This window comes from Oryx dammah, unplaced genomic scaffold (assembly GCF_014754425.2).
Source record: "Oryx dammah isolate SB20612 unplaced genomic scaffold, SCBI_Odam_1.1 HiC_scaffold_6, whole genome shotgun sequence".
NCBI lineage: Eukaryota > Metazoa > Chordata > Mammalia > Artiodactyla > Bovidae > Oryx > Oryx dammah.
This window is the reverse complement of record NW_024070190.1, coordinates 9208148-9232631: the sequence shown is the minus strand read 5'-3', so window position 1 is coordinate 9232631 and position 24484 is coordinate 9208148. Positions and strand designations below refer to the sequence as shown.

The window sequence follows — 24484 nt, the reverse complement described above, 5'->3', positions numbered from 1 at the left end:
TCACTTGGTCAAAAAACGTCTGTATAGTCAAAGCTGTTTTTTCCAGTAGTCATGTATGGATGTGAAAGTTGGGCCATTAAGAAGGCTGAGCACTGAAGAATAGATGCTTTCAAATTGTGGTGTTGGAGAAGACTCTTGAGAGTCCCTTGGACTGCAAGGAGATCAAACCAGTCAATCCTAAAGGAAATCAACCCTGAATATTTATTGTTGATGCTAAAGCTGAAGCTCCAAGACTTTGGCCACCTGATGCAAATAGCCAACTCATTGGAAAAGACCCTGATGCTGGGAAAGATTGAGGGCAGGAGAAGAGGGCAGCAGGGGATGAGATGGTTCGATAGCATCACTGGCTCAACGGACAAGAATTTTGGCAAACTCCAGGAGATAGTGAAGGACAGAGGAGCCTAGCATGCTGCAGTCCATGGGGTCACAAGGAGGTGGACAGGACCTAGTGACAACAACAATAATAAACCCATCACATCAATTGCTATAGTCCCGCCTCCAGCTTCCCCAGGCCAACAGCTTCCAATCACACCAGGAATCTTCCTTTTTTCCACTACAAAGCTTTCTTCTCTGCCTGCCTCAGAGTTTCTGCCAGAATGCTGGTGCTGGACTCTTTTGTAGCAAGCTCTAAATAATAGCCTTACTTTTTCTCAGTTGAGTGGGTTTTATTTCCACAAAATAAAATAAAGCAGTATCAAAACAAAACGGAAACATGATTTTAAAGGCTGTTGGATAGGGCACACTTGGGGCTGGTACACGGGGATGACCCAGAGAGATATTGTGGGGAGGGGGGGGCGCGCCCCGGGTTCATGTTTGGGAATGCATGTACACCCGTGGTGGATTCATGTCAATGTATGGCAAAACCAATACAGAACTGTAAAGTAAAATTAAAAAAAAATAATAAAAAAAATACAATCAAAGAGAAAAAAATAAAATTAAATTAAATTAAAGCACTATAATAAAGAAAAGGAAACAGGAAAAAAAAAATAAAGGCTGTTGGTAAGTATGCAGGTTTCTATAGCCTCAAATTCTAGAATATCCCCAAGACCTAAAGATAATCCTAAAGGCCTTTGTGGAGGAAACCTGGGTTGGAAATAAGAGTACCGTAAAGAGCACTGGATAACCACATATAAATGAATGAAATTAGAACATTTCCTCACACCATATACAAAAAGTAAACTCAAAATGAGTTAAAGACCTAAATATAATATCAGAAACCAAAAAAACTCCTAGAAGAAAACATAGGCAAAGCGCTCTTTGACATAAATTGCAGTATTGCTGTTTGCATCTGTTTCCTAAGGCAAAGAAAACAAAAGCAAAAATTTTTTAAATGGGACATAATTAAATTTAAGAATATACAATGGATTAAAGACAATCTCTTTAACAAGTGGTGCTGGGAAAACTGGTCAACCACTTGTAAAAGAATGAAACTAGAACATCTTCTAACACCATTCACAAAAATAAACTCAAAATGGATTAAAGATCTAAATGTAAGACCAGAAACTATAAAACTCCTAGAGGAGAACATAGGCAAAACACTCTCCAACATAAATCACAGCAGGATTCTCTATGATCCACCTCCCAGAATACTGGAAATAAAAGCAAAAATAAACAAATGGGATCTAATTAAAATTAAAAGCTTCTGCACAACAAAGGAAACTATAAGCAAGGTGAAAAGACAGCCTTCAGAATGGAAGAGAGTAATAGCAAATGAAGCAACTGACAAACAACTAATCTCAAAAATATACAAGCAACTTATGCAGCTCAATTCCAGAAAAATAAATGACCCAATCAAAAAATGGGCCAAAGAACTAAACAGACATTTCTCCAAAGAAGACATACGGATGGCTAACAAACACATGAAAAGATGCTCAACATCACTCATTATCAGAGAAATGCAAATCAAGACCACAATGAGGTACCATTTCACACCAGTCAGAATGGCAGTGATCCAAAAGTCCACAAGCAATAAATGCTGGAGAGGGTGTGGAGAAAAGGGAACCCTCTTACACTGTTGGTAGGAATGCAAAGTAGTACAGCCACTATGGAGAACAGTGTGGAGATTCCTTAAAAAACTGGAAATTGAACTGCCTTATGACCCAGCAATCCCACTGCTGGGCATACACACCGAGGAAACCAGAATTGAAAGAGACACGTGTACCCCAATGTTCATTGCAGCACTGTTTATAATAGCCAGGACATGGAAGCAACCTAGATGTCCATCAACAGACGAATGGATAAGAAAGCTGTGGTACATATACACAATGGAGTATTACTCAGCCATTAAAAAGAATACATTTGAATCAGTTCTAATGAGGTGGATGAAACTGGAGCCTATTATACAGAGTGTGAAGTAAGCCAGAAAGAAAAACACCAGTACAGTATACTAACACATATATATGGAATTTAGAAAGATGGTAATGATAACCCTATATGCGAGACAGCAAAAGAGACACAGATGTAAAGAACAGACTTTTGGACTCTGTAGGAGAGGGAGAGGGTGGGATGATTTGGGAGAATGGCATTGAAACATGTATACTATCATGTAAGAAACGAATCGGTAGTCCAGGTTTGATACAGGATACAGGATGCTTGGGGCTGGTGCACTGGGATGACCCAGAGAGATGATATGCAGAGGGTGGTGGGAGGGGGGTTCAGGGTTGGGAACTCATGTACACCTGTGGTGGATTCATGTCAATGTATGGCAAAACCAATACAGTATTGTAAAGTAAAAAAAATAAAATTTAAATTAAAAAATAAAATAAATTTAAAAGCTTTTATACAACAAAGAAAACCATCATCAAAATAAGCAGACAACCTAATGATTGGGAGAAAATACTTGCAAATGATATGACTGACAAGGAGTTAATATCAAAATATATGAACAGCCCATACAAATCAATAACAAAAAACAATCAACCTGATTAAAAAGTGAGCAAAAGATCTGAATAGGCATTTTTCAAAAAAAGACATACAGGTGGCCAACAGGCGCATGAAGATGGCCAGCATCACTAGTCACTGGAGAAATGCAAATCAAAACCACACTGAGATATCACCTCACATCTGTCAGAAAGGCCATCATCAAAAAGTCCACAAATAAGAAATGTTGGTGAGGACATAGAAAAAAAGGGATGGTGGTAGGAATGCAAACTGGTACAGCCACTATGGATTATGGAAGTTCATCAGAAAATGGAAAATAGAATCCCCATATGACCTAGTAATCCCATCCCTGGGTATTTATCTGAAGAAAACAAACACACTAATTCAAATGACACATGCACCCCAATGCTCAAAGCAGTATTATCTACAATAGCCAAGGTACATAAGCAGTCTATGTGTCCATCAACAGATGAATGGATGAGTATTTACAATGGAATATTACTCAGCCATAAAATGGAAAGAAATTTTGCCGTCTGCAACAACACGGACTTGGAATTATTATGCTTAGTGAAGTAAGTCAAGAAAGACAAATACCACAGGTTATCACATACATATGCAATCTAAAAAATAAAACAAACTAGTGAATGTAACAAATAGAAATAACACAGATGTAGAGAGGAAGCTAGTGATTATCAGTGGGGAGAGAGAAGGGAGAGAGGCAAGACAAGGATAAGGGATAAGAGGTACAAACTACTATATTTAAAATAAATAAGCTACAAGGATATATTGTACAGCACAGGAAATATAGCTAATATTTTATTTTATTTTTTTATAGCTAATATTTTATAACTTGAAATGAAATACAATCTTTAAAAATTGTGAATCATTGTTATATAATCCTGAAACACATATAGGATTGCACATCAACTATATTTCAATAAAAAAAATAAGGGAGGAGAATAAATCACAGGACAATAAGAAGAGCAAATGTTTGGTAGTTTTAAAAAAATAAATTAAGAAAAAACCTCTGACCCTTCCTGGAATAGACATATAATCCACTCCAACTTCCCCCTCCCTGTTGTACCTATAAGTTCCCAATAGCCAAACCTGTTCCTGTCCCAACAACCAAGCCTGATTCTTCCCAAAGAAAACCTCATAACATCCACATCTCTTTGCACACCATAGATTTCCAGCTCAACACTGTTCTGATTAAATATGGCTGGCTGAAAAGTTTAAGAGCAGAAACTTAAGTAGACAGACTAAATAAACCTCACATAGTAGCCAGAGGGGAAACTCAGAACAGACGGCTGAAATTGATCAAGTATTAAGACTTTTAACATATTTTCCTAATTGAATCATCACAGTAAATCTGTAACATATTATTATTATTATTCCTGCTTCCCTGAAGAAACTGTGACTCAGATGCATATGGTGAATGGCCCAAGCTCAGCAGCTGACATTGCAAAACCAAAATTTAGCCCTGGGCTATCAAGTTCCAAAGGCAGGATCTGTCTACCCTACTCACAGCTCCCCAAGAAGACACACATTGTCTGACTCAGCACTATCCAATACAGTAGCCAGTAGCCACATGTGACTATATAAATAAATTAAAATTTAGTAAAATTAAAAACTGTATTTCTACACAATCCCCATTTCAAGTATTTAATAGCTACACGTGGCCAGTAGTCACTGGTGGTGGCAGATAAAGGACACTTCCATCACTGAAGAAAATTCCACCAGACAATGCTGGCCTAGATCCATGAATCTTTATATTAACTGGAGGGTAAGCAATCCAAAAGACGCTACTCCTTGGAAGGAAAGTTATGACCAACCTAGATAGCATATTGAAAAGCAGAGACATTACTTTGCCAACAAAGGTCCATCTAGTCAACGCTATGGTTTTTCCAGTGGTCATGTATGGGTGTGAGAGTTGGACTGTGAAGAAGGCTGAGCGCCAAAGAATTGATGCTTTTGAACTGTGGTGTTGGAGAAGACTCTTGAGAGTCCCTTGGACTGCAAGGAGATCCAACCAGTCCATCCTAATGGAGATCAGCCCTGGGATTTCTTTGGAAGGAATGATGCTAAAGCTGAATCTCCAGTACTTTGGCCACCTGGTGTGAAGAGTTTACTCATTGGAAAAGACTCTGATGCTGGGAGGGATTGGGGGCAGGAGGAGAAGGGGACGACAGAGGATGAGATGGCTGGATGGCATCACGGACTCGATGGACATGAGTCTGAGTGAACTCTGGGAGTTGGTGATGGACAGGGAGGCCTGGCGTGCTGCAGTTCATGGGGTCGCAAAGAGTCAGACACGATTGAGCGACTGAACTAAACTGAACTGAAAGTTAAAAGACTGTAGGGCCTTCCCTAGCAGTCCAGTGTTAGGACTCCTCACTTCCATTGCAGGGGGCCTGGCTCGGATCCCTTGTCAGAGACCTAAGGTCCTGCATGTCATGCAATTCAGCCAAAAAAAAAAAAAAAAGAACATAAAAAAAGACTGCAGAAACTTTAGTCCAGTAACATCCTTTGCCAGGGAAGAAACTGAGCTCAGAAATATTAAGTAACTTGAATGACTCTTACATTGGTGCAAGAAATATAGTTTTATTATTTATGAATGTTGACTCTGGAGCAACACCAAGATCAAAGCTCAGCTCCAGACTTACTAACTTGGAAAACTTAGAAAAAAACCACCTTTCCAGAAGGAATGATAAAAGGACCCATAACATAAGGTTATATGAGGAGCAAATGAGTGAAGCTGTATATACTTCACTCCATTATACAGTAACTATATAATTTATTGTTCAAGCTGGGAACACTTTTGTGAGAGAGAGGTGGTGCTATTAATAATTATGTTGGCAAAACACGTTAACAAGGACCTTGTCGAACAAACCACCACAGATGGTCACCCTTGTTAACATCTGTAAAGGGTTTAGGACAGTGCCTGGCATAAATTGGGCTTCCCTGGTGGTTCATGTGGTAAAGAATCTGCCTGCAATGCAGGAGACCAGGATTTGATCCCTAGGTCAGGAAGATTCCCTGGAGAAGGGAATGGCTGGCCACTCCAGTATTCTTGCCAGGAGATCCCCATGGACAGAGGAGCCTGGTCTACTATAGTCCATGGGGTCGCAAAGAATCAGCCACAACTGAGCAACTAACACTTTCACTGGCATATATTAAGGGCCGTGTGTTATAATTATGTTTACAACGTGGGATAATTAGGAAATTCAGCATACAGGACTGTATAATATAATTCCACAGAAAAGTGGATTTACTTAATTTGCTTTACAATTTGCTTTCCCAGAATGCATCTATTTTATAATAGCAGAGACATCCATTGAAGGCTCTCATCACCATGGTAACATATAATTACTTATTTCCTTAGAAATAAATATTCCTGCCTTCTAGGGAAGCCAAATCTTATTACCATGCCTAAAATTTCCTGGAGGAATGAGCCAGTTTTAATCTATGTTCAACACACAGCTTGGTTTTGGCACACTCAGCAAACACCAGTGAGGAGCCAAACAGCAACAATTACACAGTAGCTGTCCTGCTGTTTGCAAAGTCAAATCACAGAAAGCCAATGACAAAGAGAGACACTGCCTTGTCTGTATCAGCAGGACAAAACAGATGTGGGATCCTACCTGCAGGAAGCCTGCTGTCTTTGTTCTGCTCTGTTGGCTCATTCCTTTGGTTAGATACCACCACCTTGGAAGTATTAATCGATTCTAACAAGGAGACAAATTCCAGGAAGTTGGATTCATTTGGTACTTGTCCTTCCTTGGCCTCTAGGTCAGATTTGGAAGTTGGCATTGTTTGTTCTTTATCATTAATAATTTCTGTGTAACTTTTGCTCAAGAAGACATCCGTCCCACTGTCCACGCTGAGGACCCGGGCATGTCTCTTCTCCTGGCTGGTTCTACAAGATGATGGATCAAGGTTGGCCTGGGCTTCCATTCCCACCTCAGACGCAGAGATCATGTTAGGTGTAGGTGGGGGGGTTGCACAGTGGTCTCCTGGGGAAGGACTGTGGTCTTGGGTGGCACTGCCCCCCTCCCCAGATTCATAGCCAGAACACGGATTAGAGGACGCCTCCACCGTCAGTCTCTCTGGCGTCCTGCCACTTCCATTGCTTTCGGGACACACCATGCCTCCTGCATCCTCAGACAGCTGGAAGGTGATGACGGGAATTCTCATCTGCTCCACATTTGGGGGACCGGCCGCCCCTGGGGGAGCTGGCTCAGCATCAGCCTGGAAGCCAGATGGCTGAGTACCAACCGCCTTGAGATGCAGCGAGCTTTCCAAGTCTGTCATGGAGTTGGGCGTACTGCTCATGGTAATGACGATCCTAATGGGTTCATGCAGACTCAGCGGGTCACCAGGTTGAGAAGTATCTATCAGAGTGACGGCGACCTCACTGTCTGAGTTGCCCACGTCCTGGTTCAAGGTCGAGTCCACCTGCTGGGAAACTTGCTCCTGCCCAGGTCTGGCGATGACAGTGTTATACTGTGGGCAGCTGCTGCTCAGGCTCTCCTGAGGCGACTTGCTCTGCAGCTTGTCCCTGACGGAGGCATAATGACCAGGTTCTGGAATCAAGACAGAATTCTCACTCCCCCAAGGCTGGACAGAAACATCCGTCTCCAGTAAGTCGTACTGAGACAAAGACAGGTAGGGCAACTTCTTTACGGTTTCTTTGTCCACCAAGCCACCCTCGGATCTGTGGTGGAAGGGGGGCTGCCCCCTGCCCCCTCTTTCCTTCCCTTGATCACTGATGCAAGTTTCTGCCACAACGGGTTTCAGTGGTATTGCTGATGTGGTGATGGTTCCCAGCACAGGTGCTTTAGAAGCAGGTAAGCTTTCCGTTTTGGCACCAGGTGAGGTAGATGGCACCGGTGCTACGGGTTGGTCATCTGACAGAATGACACCTGAAATCAACAACAGCATCTGATTCCCATCCAGAATGGATGAATGATGTCCCAGAGCAAGACCAACTAATAATAAATTATTATTATATATAATAACAATAAAAAATTTAAAATAACACCAGCAACAAATGTGATTAGATGCGTATTTTTAAAATACCACCTCTGCTGTGAAATGATCTGGAAATCTCCATATTTAAGATAATAATTCAGACTTTTAGCTTTCCCTCTTTTGTGGCCCTGGAAGTCAGACTCGTGCATACTCAGTTGTTCAGTCATGTCCAGCTCTTTGCAACACTATAGACTGTAGCCTGCCAGGCTCCTCTGTCCATGGAATTTCCCAGGCAAGAATACTGGAGTGGGTTGCCACTTTCCTCTCCAGGGGGATCTTCCCAACCCAGGGATCCAACCCACATCTCTTGAATTGGCAGGCGAGTTCTTTACCACTGAGGCACCTGGGAAGCTTGGGAGGCAGACTAGTATGATTTAAACAACATATTTGTAATCAGAAAGATGCTGGCTGTGCTATTTACTAGCTACAGTATATTGGATAAGTTACTTATCCTTCTAAACCAAGGCAGGGAGGCGCCAAAATAAATGGTTGGCCAAAAAGTTCATTCAGATTTTTCTGTAAGATGTTTAATGAAAAAAACCAAACAAACTTTTTGGCCAATCCACTACAGCACTTAACAAGCCAAAGCAGCTTGGATTTTACAACGTGACCTCAGCAGAAGTTTTTCAATGCAGAGAAAGGAAGAGGTTCATTCAGGCCTCCAAAAGTTCTTTTCTAAGTCTTCTAAGTCTTGTTTCTCAGTGGTGCTAGTGGTGAAGAACCTGCCTGCTAATGCAGAAGACGTAAGAGACATGGGTTCGATCCCTGGGTCAGGAAGATTCCCTGGAGAAGAGAATGGCAACCCACTCCAGTATTTTTGCCTGGAGAATCCCATGGACAGAGGAGTCTGGCAGGCAAAAGGACAAGAATGACTGAAGTGGCTTCGCATGCACACAAGTCTTCTGAAGGCAGTCAAAAAACAATAAAATAAAATCTTAGCAAAAGAGTAAAATAAATATTTGGGGTGGGAGGATTAAAAGGAAATCCCAGAAACAAAATCTGTAAATTGAGAGAAACGCAAATACACAGAACACAATGTTGTTAAGTGGGCAAGAATCCGCCCGTCCAATGCAAAGGGCAAGAGTTCAATCCCAGGTAGGAGAACTAAGATTCCCACATGCCAGGTGGTACGGCCAAAAAATTGAAAAAAAAAAAAAAAAGCAAGTATGTGTGTTGATGATGAATTTACCTATTTTATATCAGCTATTATGAGCCTTATGGAAGGAGGCATAGATTGGAGAAAGGACAATGAAATATGATCAATATCACAGTCTGAACACAGACATGATATAAAAATTCTGATAAATAATTAAAATGAAGAGTTAAAGAAATGAAGGTAAAATATAAATATACAATCTTAGGTACAGTTCTAAATCTTAATGACTTCATTGGCATTCGGCTTTATAAAAACTACTGCGTTTCACTGAGGATAATGCTGTGATAAAATATTAAATAATGAGAATAAGCACTCTACCTTTGAGATCTTCAACTGTTTCCTGCGCTGGCAGATCCTACATAAATGAAAGAACAAAAATCAATCAATGACTCAGCTCCCTTGCTTACTTCCAGGCAGTCAGCAGACACAGAACAACAACCACTGTTTTTCTAAATGGCAGGTGGGAAGAGACAATATAGTGTCCCCTATACTGGACACTACCTGTATGAGACAGATGGGTAGAAAAGACGGACACTGAAATATACAGAGGTACAGACATCCACCCAAGACCCCAGTGCTGTGATAAAGGGGAGTTTGATAATTAAGAAAGTAAGGAGACAAATAATGTGCTACTTTATACTCTAAGGAAGAGAGTCCAAGAAAGTGAATCTAAAAAAAAAAAAAGGTGATTTAAGTGTGATTTCACGTGGAGTGAAGGACTGGATTCCAGGGAAAGGCACTGAAAATACAATGACTGAGATGGACGACAGACAGGCCCAGGGAAGGGCAGTGCAGAGGTGTTTATGGGGTCTGGTCATGTGCAGTCCCAGCAGGGTGGGTGGACTGCAGAGGAGGCTGGTGGGGGTGCTTGGAGCATGTGATTAGGTGTGAATCTCATGGCCTCAGGTCACTGCTACTCAAAGACAAGTATCGACAACCAGCACGTGTAATCTGCAACCACTGCCATCGCTCACTTTCGGAATCAACAAAACAGCAGCATGAAGACAGTGAAAGAGAAAACAGGTCACTCACCAGGAGCCCAGAAGAGTGATGAGAGTTTACGCTCTGTCCTCCAGAGCTGCCGTGGAGAGGAGGTGTGGAGAGGGTTCGATCGGCTTCTTTTTTGCCGCTGTTAATCTGTCCATTATTGCTAATCCAGCATGAGAAACACAGGGGTAGTGATATTATAAAATAGAAGTATGGCTCTTTCGGCATTAGTCCCTAAACAATTGTTTTCCTTGTTTCCACTTTGTCAAACTCATGGTATACACAATTGAATAGTACTTGGCCATAAAAAAGAATAAAATAATGCCATTTGGAGCAACATTGGCGGACCTAGAGATTATCATACTAAGGGAAGTAAGTGAGAAAGAGAGACAAATACCATATGACATCACTTATATGTGGAATATAAAATATGACACAGATGAATTTATTTACAAAACAGAAACAGACTCACAGACATAGGAAACAAACTTATAGCTTATCAAAGGGGAAAAGGAGAGGGATGAATAAATTAGGAATTTGGGATTAACATATACACACTGCTATATATAAAATAAATAAACAAGATCCTACTGTATAACATAAGGAACTCAACTTGATATTTTGTAATAACCTATATGGGAAAAGAATCTGAAAAAGATCACTTTGCTGTACACCTGAAACTAATATAACATTGTAAATCAACTATATGTCCATAAATACACATACAAACAGAAAGGAAAAATCATGGTATACAAATCTTACTTTTAAAAGCTAATAAACATTACTTTAAAACAAGATATGCTCCCTTAAAGAACTATCAGAAATAAGACCAAGAATAGTGATGAACGCCCACATGAGAATTATCTTTTTTAGTTCTACACAATGTATTACTTTTAAATCAACAAACACAAATTTCCTGAACATACTCGCATGTGCTAAGCATTTAAATGATGAGATAGAAAGACTAAAGTAAAATATTTTGTTATGCTAAGCCTAATGCAAATGAATTTCACAGCATGGTATAAGGTCACATTAAACAGTCAATTAAACCATCTGGATCATCAACATTTTTTATGCCTAAGTGTATATGTAAATATAAGAAAAATGTACATATTTGTGTCTGACTCTCCTGGCCTAGTTTCATAAACACCAAATAAATGAGCAAAATTATTTTAATCAAGATTAAAACATTTAAATTATAAACTGATGCATTAATTAGAAATGTTACCTTGGATTTCTGTGATTAGTTATATGGTCACCGTTGGCCTCTTTGTCTTTACTTTGCTTTTCTTTCTTTCCAGGGGGTCTTCGCTGGATCACTTCTCCTTTATCAAACATGAGGTGTAGGCGATAACTGATCAATTTGATTATTGTGAAGAATATGGTCACTGAACTGCAGTAAAAAAATACAGTGATGGCATCTGGAGGAAAAGCCTAGAGAAGAGAAAAGAAAGGGAAAAAATTATTTGCTTATAGGATTATTTTTATCTTATATATGAAAACATTTTTTAAGTATTAAGCATAAGCTGGGAAAGGTTTCAAATTTTATTAGTTTTGTAACTTTTCTTTTCTTAATACCAAAGGAGAAAGAGCTATTACCTTTTTTATCTTTTTAAAAAGTCTTTCTTATTTCTCAGGTTCTGCCACTAGCTGCAATGACCAAGATTTGATCTGCAGACAGGAACTTCACAGAATGAAAGATACAGTATAGCAAGACTCTCCATTTCTACTAGCTCTTTATTCTATAGTCAGATCTGGTCTTCTTGTGCATGTGGTCTTCAAGGCCAGAGAAAGGCCTCTGAGATGCTGTTTTCTTCAACAAAACACAAACACCCTTGCAAAGAACAGAGGAAAGGAGAAAGAAATAAAAAAAAAAACCTGATTTCCCATTGGGTTAATATCATCAAGCCATGGATTTTTCTAGTGGCGTGATGTAGGCAAGGGCTCTATGAGAATGTACTGTTTCTAAAACACAGAAGGATGATCCCACTTCTGGGCATATATCTAGAGAAGAACATGATCCGAAAGGATACATGCACCTCAGTGTTCGCTGCAGCACTGTTTACGATAGCCAAGACACGGAAGCAACCAAAATGTCTATCAACAGATAAAGGGATAAAGAAGATGTGGTACATATATGTATATAATGGAATATTATTTAGCCATTAAAAAGGATGAAATAATGCCAGCTGTAACTTAGATGGACCTAGAGACTGTCATACTTAGTGAAGTCAGTCAAAGAGAAATATCATATAATATCCCTTATATGAGAATCTAGAAGGAAATGAGAAGGCAATGGCACCCCACTCCAGTACTCTTGCCTGGAAAATCCCATGGACAGAGGAGCCTGGTTGGCTGCATTCCATAGGGTCGCTAAGAGTCGGACATGACTGAGTGACTTCACTTTGACTTTTCACTTTCATGCATTGGAGAAGGAAATGGCACCCCACTCCAGTGTTCTTGCCTAGAGAATCCCAGGGACAGCAGAGCCTGGTGGGCTGCCGTCTATGGGATCGCACAGAGTCAGACATGACTGAAGCGACTTAGCAGCAGCAGCAGAAAGAAATGATACAAATAAACTTATTTACAAACAGAAACAGACTCACAGACTTAGACAATGGATTATGGTTACTGGAAGGGGAGGGATCGTTAGGGAGTTTGGGATCAACATGTACACACTGCTAAATTTAAGATGGATAACCAACAAGAACCTACTGTAGCACATGAAACTCTGATCAATGTTATGCCACAGCCTGGATGGGAGAGGAGTTTGGGGGAGAATGCATACATGTATATTTATGGCCAAGTCACTCTGCTGTGCACCTGAACCTATCACAACACTGTTGTTGGATATACTCCAATATAAAAGTAAAAGTTCAAAAAAACAAAAGGCAGAGGGATATTTCCATCAGTAGCAAAGGATCTTTACATGGAGATAATGGGGAGGGTCAGTTTGATTCTGTCCAATCCCCTCAAGAAACAAGTATTAATAGAATCACTGAGATCCATTTAATTCTCTCCTCACATCCCTTCCTATTTTTCTCACAGACCATGAACCATGATGGGTTTTCCAGTCCTTCCTAAATGAAATTCTTATCTTCTGAAATAGAAATGAATCCCTGAGTATCTCAGGATGATACTAAGGACAGTTTCAATAGAGACCTTTTTCATCAATGCACCTCCCAGAAGGACCTCAGAAAGACAGTGATGAGTCCAGTCCGTGCTGCAGTGTGGAACACAGCTAGGCTTGGAGACCACATGGCCTGGCCCCCTCTGGTCCCACGCAGCCTCTGCACAACTTGCCCTGGTCTTATCTGATTGTTTACCATCTAGGTAAAGACCATTTCTAAACAGAATAACAATGGGTTATCGCTCAGATGTGTCCGACTCCTTACAACCCCATGGACTATACAGTCCATGGAATTCTCCAGGCCAGAATACTGGAGTGGGTAGCCTTTTCTTCTCCAGGGGATCTTCCCAACCCAGGGACTGAACCCAGGTCTCCCGCATTGCAGGCGATTCTTTACCAGCTGAGCCTCCAGGGAAGCCCAAACAGAATAGACAAATCGAAAGAACAACCAAGAAAGATCACCAACAGGAAAAGTCGAAGTGACAAATTTTCATCACCACTGGCTTGTGTTTATTTCATGGGGGGAAAAGTCCACACGTAAATATAAACTCATAAATAAATAAATGAAAGAATGATTAAATAAGATAATATTAGGCAGACAGATAATATATAAAGTCAGTTTCCCTCCCTGAAAGCAGACAAGTGTCGCATTTACACGTATCTCTTCATGAGAAGGTGTGAAGAACCTCAAGGAATATAGAGACAAATTGGGAAGACAGATAAAGAGGTCATTAGCAGCCTTCATCACCTTTTTTAACCTGTCTGTATATTTCAGGTCTAAAATATATTTTTTAAATAGGCTAAAAGAAAAGGAATGAAATAATGCCATTTGCAACAGCATGGATGGACCTAGAGATTAACACGTTAAGTGGAATAAGTCAGAAAGAGAAAGACAAATCTCATATATCACTTATGATATGTATCACTTATGATATATATCACTTAGGATATATATATCATATATCACTTATGAACCTAAAATAGGACACAAATGAACTTACCTATGAAACAGAAACAGACTCAGAGACGTGGAGAACAGACTTGTGGTTGGGTGGGAGGAGGGACGGACTGGGTACCAGAAGTGGGAAGGTGGAGAGAGGAAAAATTAAAGGAAGGTGGTCAAAACTTGTAAGAGTAATAAGTACTGAAGGTGTAGTGTACATGATGACTATAATTAACACTGTTGTATGATACATAAGAAAGTTGTTAGGAGAGCAGGTCCTAAGAGTTCTCATCCCAAGAATTCTGTTCTCCTCTTTCTACTGTACCTATTGTACACATGAGATGCTTAATGTTAACTAAGCCTATGTTTTGCTGTGATAATCATTTCACAATATATGTAAATCAAACCATTAGGATGTATATCTTAAATGTTAAGTGTTAATTATTATTCAATAAAAGTGGGAGGAAAAGAAGGAAGATTTTTTTTAAGTGTTTAATAAAAAATAAATCCCAGCAGGGCTTCCCTGGTGGCTCAGTGGGAAAGAATCCACCAGACAATGCGGGAGGTGCAGGTTCGATCCCTAGTCCAGGAAGATCCCACACACCTCAGAGCAGCTAAGCCTGTGCGCCACAACGACGGAGTCTGTGCTCTCGAGCCTGGGAACCACAGCTGCTGAGCGCACCCACTCTAGAGCCCGTGCTCTGCAACAAGAGAAGCCATCGTGATGAGAAGGCTGAGCACCACGTCTAGAGAGCAGCTCCCGCTCACCACAGCTGGATAAAAGGCCACACAGCACCAAAGGCCCGTAACAGCCATGAATAAACAAAATTTAAAGAAAAATAAGTAAGTCCCAGCAAATGTCTATGAGAACAGACTAGCAAACTGCCATATACAAATTACATTCAAAAGCTGTTTGAACTATAATGTAACTTGGGTTTCATAGTATTAAGTGCTCGCAAACACACATGGACTCCCCTGGATTTCCCAGCCTCCCTTCCAGTCTGGCGGGGGCCAGGTGCCTACTTTTGGCCAATGGACTATGAGCGAAGTGCTCAGTGTCACTTCTAAGCCTAAACAGTTATAAGCTGGGTGCTTCCTCCATGCCCTTCTCCTCTTTAGCTGATCACGTCAGAGGTCATGATTTCCCAGATCTATCCACAAGATGATAGAGCTTCTTCAGCCTGGGCTCCTGGGTGACTCTGTGGAACAAGGGCCTTACAGACCCCAAATGGACATATAACAGAAGCAAGAAATAAACCTTTGATTCATTGAACCACTGAGATTTGGGGTATGGCACCTAGCATGGCTTCACCTAAGTGAATGTCAGGGTTCCATTTTATGAGGAAGCTTCCATTCAAATCAGATTAGAGATAAAACTCAAGGCATTGGGAAAAGAAGGCTAGGGAAGAAGGATGAGAGAGAAAAGATTACATATGGATACCGGGGAAATTCATTTAGAAAAAAATTGACTTGCCACAATAAGAAGAGAGATTACTTTTCAGTTCATTCTCATACCTGTGGGCTACAGCATAAGCTTAGCAATGTTGAAATTAAGAGAAGGCAACAAGTTAGAATTTGAAGTTAACATGAATATCAGTAACTAGTTCGCAACTCAGGTAAGAACAGTTCCTGTCTCATCCTCAGTGAAAGAACACTTAGAGCTTTGTCACATCACCCAAAAGCCCCTGCACCACACCAGACTGGAGAGATACAGATTTTACTGAAACTTTCCTTGGAGACAGGAAAGATGTCACAGCGTGTGATACATGGTACATTAGTCTTCCCCAAATTCTCTGCTCTAATGAGTCTTTTAAAAACCTCTCCCTTCAGCAGACCCTCCAAATGGAATGAGCATCTTCTCTGTTTATTATCCAATAAAATAATAAATGACATCAATGAGATGTCCCCTTTTGTTATTAATTTTTTGATATTTATTTATTTGGCTGTGCCAGATCTTAGTCGCAGCATGCAGGGTCTTCGATCTTCCTTGTGGCATCAGAGTCTTTCAACTGCAGCATGCGATCTCTTAGTTTCGGCATGTGGGATCTAGTTCCCTGACCTGGGATTAAACCCGGGCCCCCTGCATTAGGAGCTCGGAGGCTTAGCCACTGGACCACCAGGGATGTTTCCAAATGTTCCCTTTTCATGCTATATAAATAAGCTCTGCTCAGGTTCCCTCAATTCTACATTCCCTGGGAGATCACTGAAAATTACTTTCAATCAACAAAAATCTCCAGCTTCTAGAGCATAAGTGTATATGCAGAGAAAGGAGGGGGGTTTAGGAAGGACTCTGTCATAAATGAGCAGTTTTATATTCATGCTTAATTTCAACCCCAAATCTTTCCCCCAATATAAGGTATATTCAGATTTTGAATAGAGGTTTACTTGAATAGAGGTTTACTTGCTCTAAGGTAAATCATAATTCTCTCTCCTTTCCATGAACTTATCATTTGAACACATCTTTACTAACAATAAGAGGCACATTTTTTCAAAAGTATATCCTTGGCTAAAGATAAGCTATATGTCATTTTCTGATCCATTACTAGGATAACTAGTCGTATTATCATTCGACTGAACTTTTTTCTGACAAAATTCAAGAAAAATAACATGTTACCAACTAAGCATTTATGAATACAACAGTTTGCATTTCTTGCTAAACTGGGTTTCTCAGGATTTAGCGTTCCCTAGAAGCACCTGTCTGTGTGTATACCCCAATGGTTCATAGCTCTCCTCGTGGGACCCACCTCTGTTCCTTCTGCTCAGAGCTCTGGTTCTTTCACAGTCACCATTCCTTTTTATATATATATATCCTTTTATTGTGGCAAAATACATATAACAAAATGTACCATCTTAACCATTTCAAAATGTACAGTTCAGGGACATCAAGTCCACTCGTAGTGTTTTGCAATGATCACCACCATCCATCCACAGAGTCTTTTCATCTTCCCAAACTGATGAACTGAGCTTTCCTTAGGAGCTGACAATGCCAAGTTCAGGGAGAAGTCTCGAGAAGTCGCTGACTCATCGTGAGGACTCAGGCTCCCACACTAGCTGCTTGGTAAGTGCTCCTGAGATGACAAATGTGGGCCTTGCGAGGGAGAGAGGATCCTGCAGCAGTGACATCACATGAGGAGACCAGCACCGCAAGAGACACTGGATGATGGAAAGGGGACCAATGGCCCCATCTCCTGAGTCAGAGCAAGGAAAGGGCTTAAAGAATTAGGCCTGGCGGTGGGCATAGGGAGTGCACTTCTGTGCAAAATGGGAGTGGAGATTTCTAAGAAGGGAAGACTCTCTGATAACCAAGGGATAGGAGTAGAACTGTATGCCTCTTTCTTGGCATCAACTTGCTTCTCCAGTTCCTCGCAGATGGAGACACTGAGGCCCTCCGTCCATCCCACTCTTAGGCTAACCACAGACTGGTCACTGACCTGGGGGCAAGTCTTTCTGCCGACATACCAGCCACTGTAGGGGCAACAGCTGAGTCTTTCTGGCATCCGGTACAGTTTCTATATGACAGCATCAATGTCTTGTCTTCCTAGAGGACACACCCTACTTCTAAATGCACACCATTATATTATGACCCATGGATGCTCAAACTGACCCATCTTTGGCCAGCAGCTACAAGTTTAATCCCAAAGCCTTTCAACAGGACCCTAGGTTACTCTTGTATGTTTTCTGGACCAAACCTAGAATGGGCCATTTCTCCAAAGAATCCTACTATCTTTAAGAAGAAAATGGTACTTAAAGAGCAGAATCTGACTGTGAGATTTGTGCATCCTTATTGGGTTATCATTGATTCCAGGTGTTTTGTTTTGCTGAGTCATGTTTTGTTGTCCAGCTGCTTTGCGACCCCATGAACTGCAGCACTCCAGACTAACCTGTTCTTCACTATCTCCCGGAGTTTGCTCCAACTCATGTTCACTGAGTGATGCCATCCATCCATCTCACCCTCTGTCACTCCTTTCTCCTCTTGGCCTCAATCTAAATAGAGCTAAAAATATGCATTTTTTTAGAAAAAAATAGATCATGATTTCAGATGGGTATTTCCAATTCAAATGGTAGATTACAAGGTTCTAAGTAACTTCTGTGATTTCATTTGTACTTGTTTTCTCTTATTGCTGAACTCTTGATTCCTAATCACAGTTTCTTATTGTCATCATTGATCTATAAATATAATAATTTCAAAATAATAATATAAAATCTTTTTGATGACAATAAGATAACCAAATGCAATTTAAGATGTTTTTGGTGTTTTTATCTTTAGGTTATATTCCAGTAGGCCTAGAAACTCTGTGTTTAAAGTCATTTGAAATAGTTTTTGCTTGAGTATACCACCAATCTATCAAATAAGAGTCATTCCTTTTTGCCAGCTCTGTTGATATCCTCCAGTCTATTTCCTTTACTTTTCTATTCACTTTTTCTTAACTTATCCTTTTATTGTGTCTTCTTAAAAACAAAAAGGTAAATGCTTTCTATTTCCTTCCTAATTTCTAGCCTAATTTTAACTTCTGTTCTTTTTCTCCTTAATAGTAGATCCTAGAGATCACTCTATAGCAGTCTACTGGCCCATTCCCTTTTTTCACAACTGCATAGCACTCCACTTTGAAAGTACCATATATAATTCATTAACCCATCCCCTATCAATTGATACCTATTTCTAGTCTTTTATTATAATAAATTGTGATTCATCTTATACATATAGCCCTCTGAATTTCTGAGAATGGTTATTTGTTTAAAGTATATTAGGTATTACCTTTTACATCTTTGCAACTCAGATATGCCCAAATCACATTATTTTAATATCTACTTTTCTTAGATTATTACTAAAATAATCATTCATGTGTTTATTGAAAATATATGTATGTATATATATTTCTCTGTCAGTTGTCTATTTTTGTCCCTTTTCAAAGTGTTTACATTTTTATCATCGATTCTTAATTATTCATTCAAAGACGGTCAGTTCCATGAGGACAAGACCAGGTCTGTCTTGTTCTACATTATTCTTTCAACACCTAGCCTGGTATGTTGCAAATAGGTGCTCAAAAATCTTGGTGAATAAATAAACATTTAGGATAGTTATGCATGTCTACATGTTGTAATTTTTCTCCATTTAATAATTTTACAACCTTGGAGAAGCTACTCAGTTCAGTACAGTGCAGTCACTCAGTCGTGTCCGACTCTTTGCGACCCCATGAATTGCAGCACGCCAGGCCTCTCTGTCCATCATCAACTCCCGGAGTCTACCCAAACCCATGTCCATTGAGTCGGGGATGCCATCCAGCCATCTCATCCTCTGTTGTCCCCTTCTCCTCCTGCCCCCAATCCCTCCCAGCATCAGTGTCTTTTCAAATGGGTCAGCTCTCCATATCAGGTGCCCAAAGTATTGGAGTTTCAGCTTCAACATCAGTTCTTCCAATGAACACCCAGGACTGATCTCCTTTAAGATGGGCTGGTTGGATCTCCTTACAGTCCAAGGGACTCTCAAGAGTCTCCAACACCACAGCTCAAAAGCATCAATTCTTCGGCACTCAGCTTTCTTCACAGTCCAGCTCTCACATCCATACATGACCACTGGAAAAACCATAGCCTTGACTAGACAGACCTTTGTTGGCAAAGTAATGTCTCTGCTTTTGGATATGCTGTCTAGGTTGGTCATAACTTTCCTTCCAAGGACTAAGTGTCTTTTAATTTCATGGCTGCAATCACCGTCTGCAGTGATTTTGGAGCCCCAAAAAATAAAGTCAGCCACTGTTTCCACTGTTTCCCCATCTATTTGCCATGAAGTGATGGGACCGGATGCCATGATCTTAGTTTTCTGAATGTTGAGCTTTAAGCCAACTTTTTCATTCTCCTCTTTCACTTTCATCCAGAGGCTCTTTAGTTCTTCTTCACTTTCTGCCATAAGGGTGGTGTCATCTGCATATCTGAGGTTATTGATATTTCTCCTGGCAATCTATTGAGCCTTCATAGATATCTATTTCTGCTGTGAAATGGGAATAATAGCTCCTAACAGGATTGTTAACAATGTACTAATATATTTTCTGGTACTTAAGCACCCAAATGCTCGTGTCACTTATCCCTATCACCATCATCATCATCTATGCATCATTCATCAATGCCCTGGAATAATAAATTCAGATACAGTGTTTTGAAGTGAGTAAAGAGCTACAGAGCAAATGCTTTTATTGCTTGCCTAGACAGTGAGAAATGTTAATATATAATAAGAAAACATTATGAAATAAGCCCAATAGTTGTTTTCTTGGTAAAAGATTTGTTTCAGGGATGTTTCTTATTTTCTGATTTTTATTCTTCCCTGATTAAGTATTGCCTTGTAATCTTTTTTTCTTTTAAACTTTTAAATGTATACTGGAGTATATAGCCTATTAACAGTGTTGTGACAGTTTCAGGTGGACTGCAAAGGGACTCAGTCATATATATACATGTATCCATTCTCCTTCAAACTCCCCTCCCAACCAGGCTGCCACATGCAAAGTTCCCTATACAATAGGACCTTGTTGGTTTTCCATTTTAAATATAGCAGTGTCTACATGTTTATCCCAAACTCCCTAACTATCCATTCCCCCATCCTTATTATATGACATTCCTCATGTTGAATCTAAAAAGAAATTACACAAATGAACTTATTTACAAAACAGAAACAGACTCACAGACCTCAGGTTGTAGTCTTTAAAGGAAGAATAAGTTATCAAAAGATTAGGAATACCAGTAGGAAATAAGTATTAGCTCTCTTCATTTTCTTTTGAGATGATAAAGATTTGGAAAAAGGAATTAAATATACATATAACCCAAAGTAAAATATTCCCAAGGTCCCTCACAGTCCCAACATTTCTATATTTGTTTTTTGTATTTAAGATCACCCAAAATCAATAAATGAGGTAAAATCAGTCAATCGTCTTTTCATTTTAAACCCAAGTTTCCTATGATGGGGAAAAGATTGTATTTATTACATAAATGACATAAATATTCTCTTTTGTTGCCATCTAAGTAGTAAAACAAAGGTTGTCACAAAAACAACAGCATAATTTGAACTTTAAGGCAATTCAATACTAGGAGTAACACCTTGGTTTTCAAGCTCCATTTTTAATGATCTGGATCCAGGCCACCACATTGCAGTGGGTATACTGAAATGCAACTGACCACAGACACTCTTCCAAAATTGTGAATTCCCATATGAGTTAGATTTCATTAATGGGAAGAGTGATTTGATTATCCACTGTGTATGAAGCAGCTCTCCGAGAACCACGGGGGAATTCAAATCGCATCCTCATCCTCAAGATTCCTCCAAACTTGAAGGACAGGACTCCCTTGAGACCTATCCACATCTCCACATTTCTCTATATATAGTGCATTGCACTATTTCTCACTCTCTGCCTGAAAGCATGGTCTTTCCCACCTGTCTTCACTTCTTCGCCTCCCATTGCTTCTTAAACAATCAGCAATCAGACTGCCACTCCGCAATACTCCACTGAAAATGTTCTTGTCAACATCTCTAGAAACAACAATTTAATCCAATTTTCTAAGCAGCACTCAACACAGTTGCTTACGTTTTGCAATATTCTCCTCGTTCTGCTTCTAAGAGGTCACACTCCTAGCTTTCCCCCTGTCTCACTCACACCTCCTCTTTGCTTTACATCTGAGTCTACAGCTTCTGGGGCCTCTTCTCTCTTCCTACATATTCTCATTCAGTCCTTTGGCATCAATATAATCTCTATAATTGATGATTTTCTCATCCATATCTCTAGCTTAGATTGCTTTTCTAAGCTCCCCACAGCTATATCCAACTACCTCGTCAATAATTTCTCTACTTTGATATTTAAAAAGAAAGTCCAAGCTAACATGTCTAAATGAGGTGTTTGGTTTTACATCCTTTCTCACCACTATCCTCTCCTACCTATCATTCCCCATCTCAGTCAGTGGTACCCGGTATACCTGTTGCTCAAACCAATTAACTGGGCATCCCCCTTGATTCCTACCTTTATACTTGTTTCTCCACCCCAAAAGTGAATGCATCACTAAATCTTATCAAACTAGACCACATTTATCCATCTTTACTGCCAGCATTATCTCTGGGCTCGACTAGTGAAACAGCCTCCAAACCTCCCACATCTACCTTGTTCTTTCCCGAATCTAATTTTCACTCAAGAGCCAGAGACATTTTTTGATAAAGTAAAATGGCATATCTTTTTAATGTGTTTTTTAACTTGTTCTATACCTCTCAAAATTATTAAATCAACAAGGATGGAGGAAAAAAATTAGAATTAAATAATCACAGATGAGCTTAATCATATATCAAGTTGATAGCATAACCATAAAAACAAATCAAAAAATAAAAATAAAGAATTAATCCTATACAAATATTGAATTACGACATTGTAAACCTGAAACTAATGTGACATTATATGTCAATTATATCTCAATAAAATTGTTTAAAGAATTAATCCAAGTAACTTTAGAAAACAGTACTCTCACAGCACATTATCGATGTGTTCTTAAAGTAATAACAACAATAGTAATAATGATAAAAATCACAAAACACTCATGAACTTAACAAAAAGATTTTGTTTTGGTAGAGGTATGCTGCTGCTGCTGCTAAGTCACTTCAGTCGTGTCCGACTCTGTGCAACACTACAGACGGCAGCCCACCAGGCTCCCCCGTCCCTGGGATTCTCCAGGCAAGAACACTGGAGTGGGTTGCCATTTCCTTCTCCAATGCATGAAAGTGAAAAATGAAAGTGAAGTCGCTCAGTCGTGTCCGACTCTGCGACCGCATGGACTGCAGCCTACCAGGCTCCTCCGTCCATGGGATTTTCCAGGCAAGAGTACTGGAGTGGGGTTATAGGAGTGTATATATATGTATAATGGTGTATTACTCACCCAGAAAAAGAATGAAATTCTGCCATTTGCAATAACGTAGACGAACTTAGAGTATACTGTGTTTGGCGAAGTCAGTCAAAGAAATACAAATACTGTAGTATATCACCTATATGTGGAATCTAAAAAATAAACCAAATGAATAGATAGAGCAAAACAAGAACAAACTCACAGCCAGAGAGAACAAACTAGTAGCTACCAGCGAGGAGAGGGAAAGAGGAAGGGCAATATAGGGGTATGGAACTGAGAGGCACAAGCTACTGTATATAAAACAGATAAACAACAAGGATATATTACGCAGGACAGGGAATTATAGCCATTATTTTGCAGTAACTTTTAATGGAATATAATCTGTAAAAATACTGAATCACTATGCTATATACCTGAAACTAAAATAAAATTGTAAATCAACTATACTTCATTTTTTTTAAATCTAGTTTGGAGATAAATAAAATATTTAATTTTTTTAAAGAATAATGATGGTAGGAATAAATTATATCCATTGAATAAAAAAAAGAAATTATGAGACCACACTAATAAGCATGACAAAATTATAGGGCAGAGGGAAAAGGAAAGCCTTTCTTCACAGAAGAATATCTAACCAATAAATAGAAAATCACCATTTTGCAGCCATCATTAAGGTAATTATCTTAGCCAAGCATCATTAATTTATGGTACAATCATGAATGAAAAATTTGAGGGGTGATATGTGGGGGTTTCCCTGGTAGCTCAGAAGGTAAAGAATCCGCCTACAATGCAGGAGACCTGGATTCAATTCTTGGATTGGGAAGATATCCTGGAGAAGGGAATGGCAACCCACTCCAGCATTCTTGCCTGGAGAATCCCATGGACAGAGGAGCCTGGCGGGCTACAGTCCATGGGGTCGCAAAGAGTCAGACACGACTGAGTGACTTTCACTTTGACTTTATAATAACATGTACAATCTCCAGGTTTCCTCTCCCAGATTACTTGTTAAATACAAGGGGAAACCGGTGGGTACCTTTACAACAAAGGAATGTGACCAACACCATCTTTAACAATGACCAAACTTAACAGCACTAACAATAGGGGAGATGACATTGGGTGGCCCTGATATGATCAGGACGACACACATCACTTAGTATTCATTCCAAAAAATGCATAATCACACATCTAATCACAAGGATGCAATAAAAAAGGATCAAAATTGTGGGACATTCTGCAAAACGACTTTCACTGGCACAAAAGCAAAAACGAAGAAAAAAGACTTGAAGAACATGTTCTAGAATAAAGGACAGACACATTACAACTAAAAACAACGTGCAATCCTTGATTGAAACTCAAATCCAGAAAAACAAAACCAAAATCCCAGCTAGGCAGGACACTATTAGCATAACTAGTGAAATTTGCATGAGAACTATATATCTGACAAAACATGATCAATGTTTATGAGTGTGACAATTATATGAGAGAATGATTTTTT

At 39.7% G+C, this 24484-nt stretch overlaps 1 protein-coding gene across 1 annotated transcript in view; it reads right to left on the bottom strand.

Moving 5' to 3' along the window:
* Positions 1-24484, bottom strand: part of PCNX2 (pecanex 2) — a 314554-nt gene that overhangs the window by 277915 nt on the left and 12155 nt on the right. The window contains exons 2-5 of the mRNA XM_040242736.1: positions 11283-11488; positions 10100-10217; positions 9386-9422; positions 6522-7802 (exon numbers count right to left, since the gene is read on the bottom strand). Coding sequence (XP_040098670.1) covers positions 6522-7802; positions 9386-9422; positions 10100-10217; positions 11283-11488 — 1642 coding nt within the window. The remainder of the gene's footprint in view (positions 1-6521; positions 7803-9385; positions 9423-10099; positions 10218-11282; positions 11489-24484) is intronic.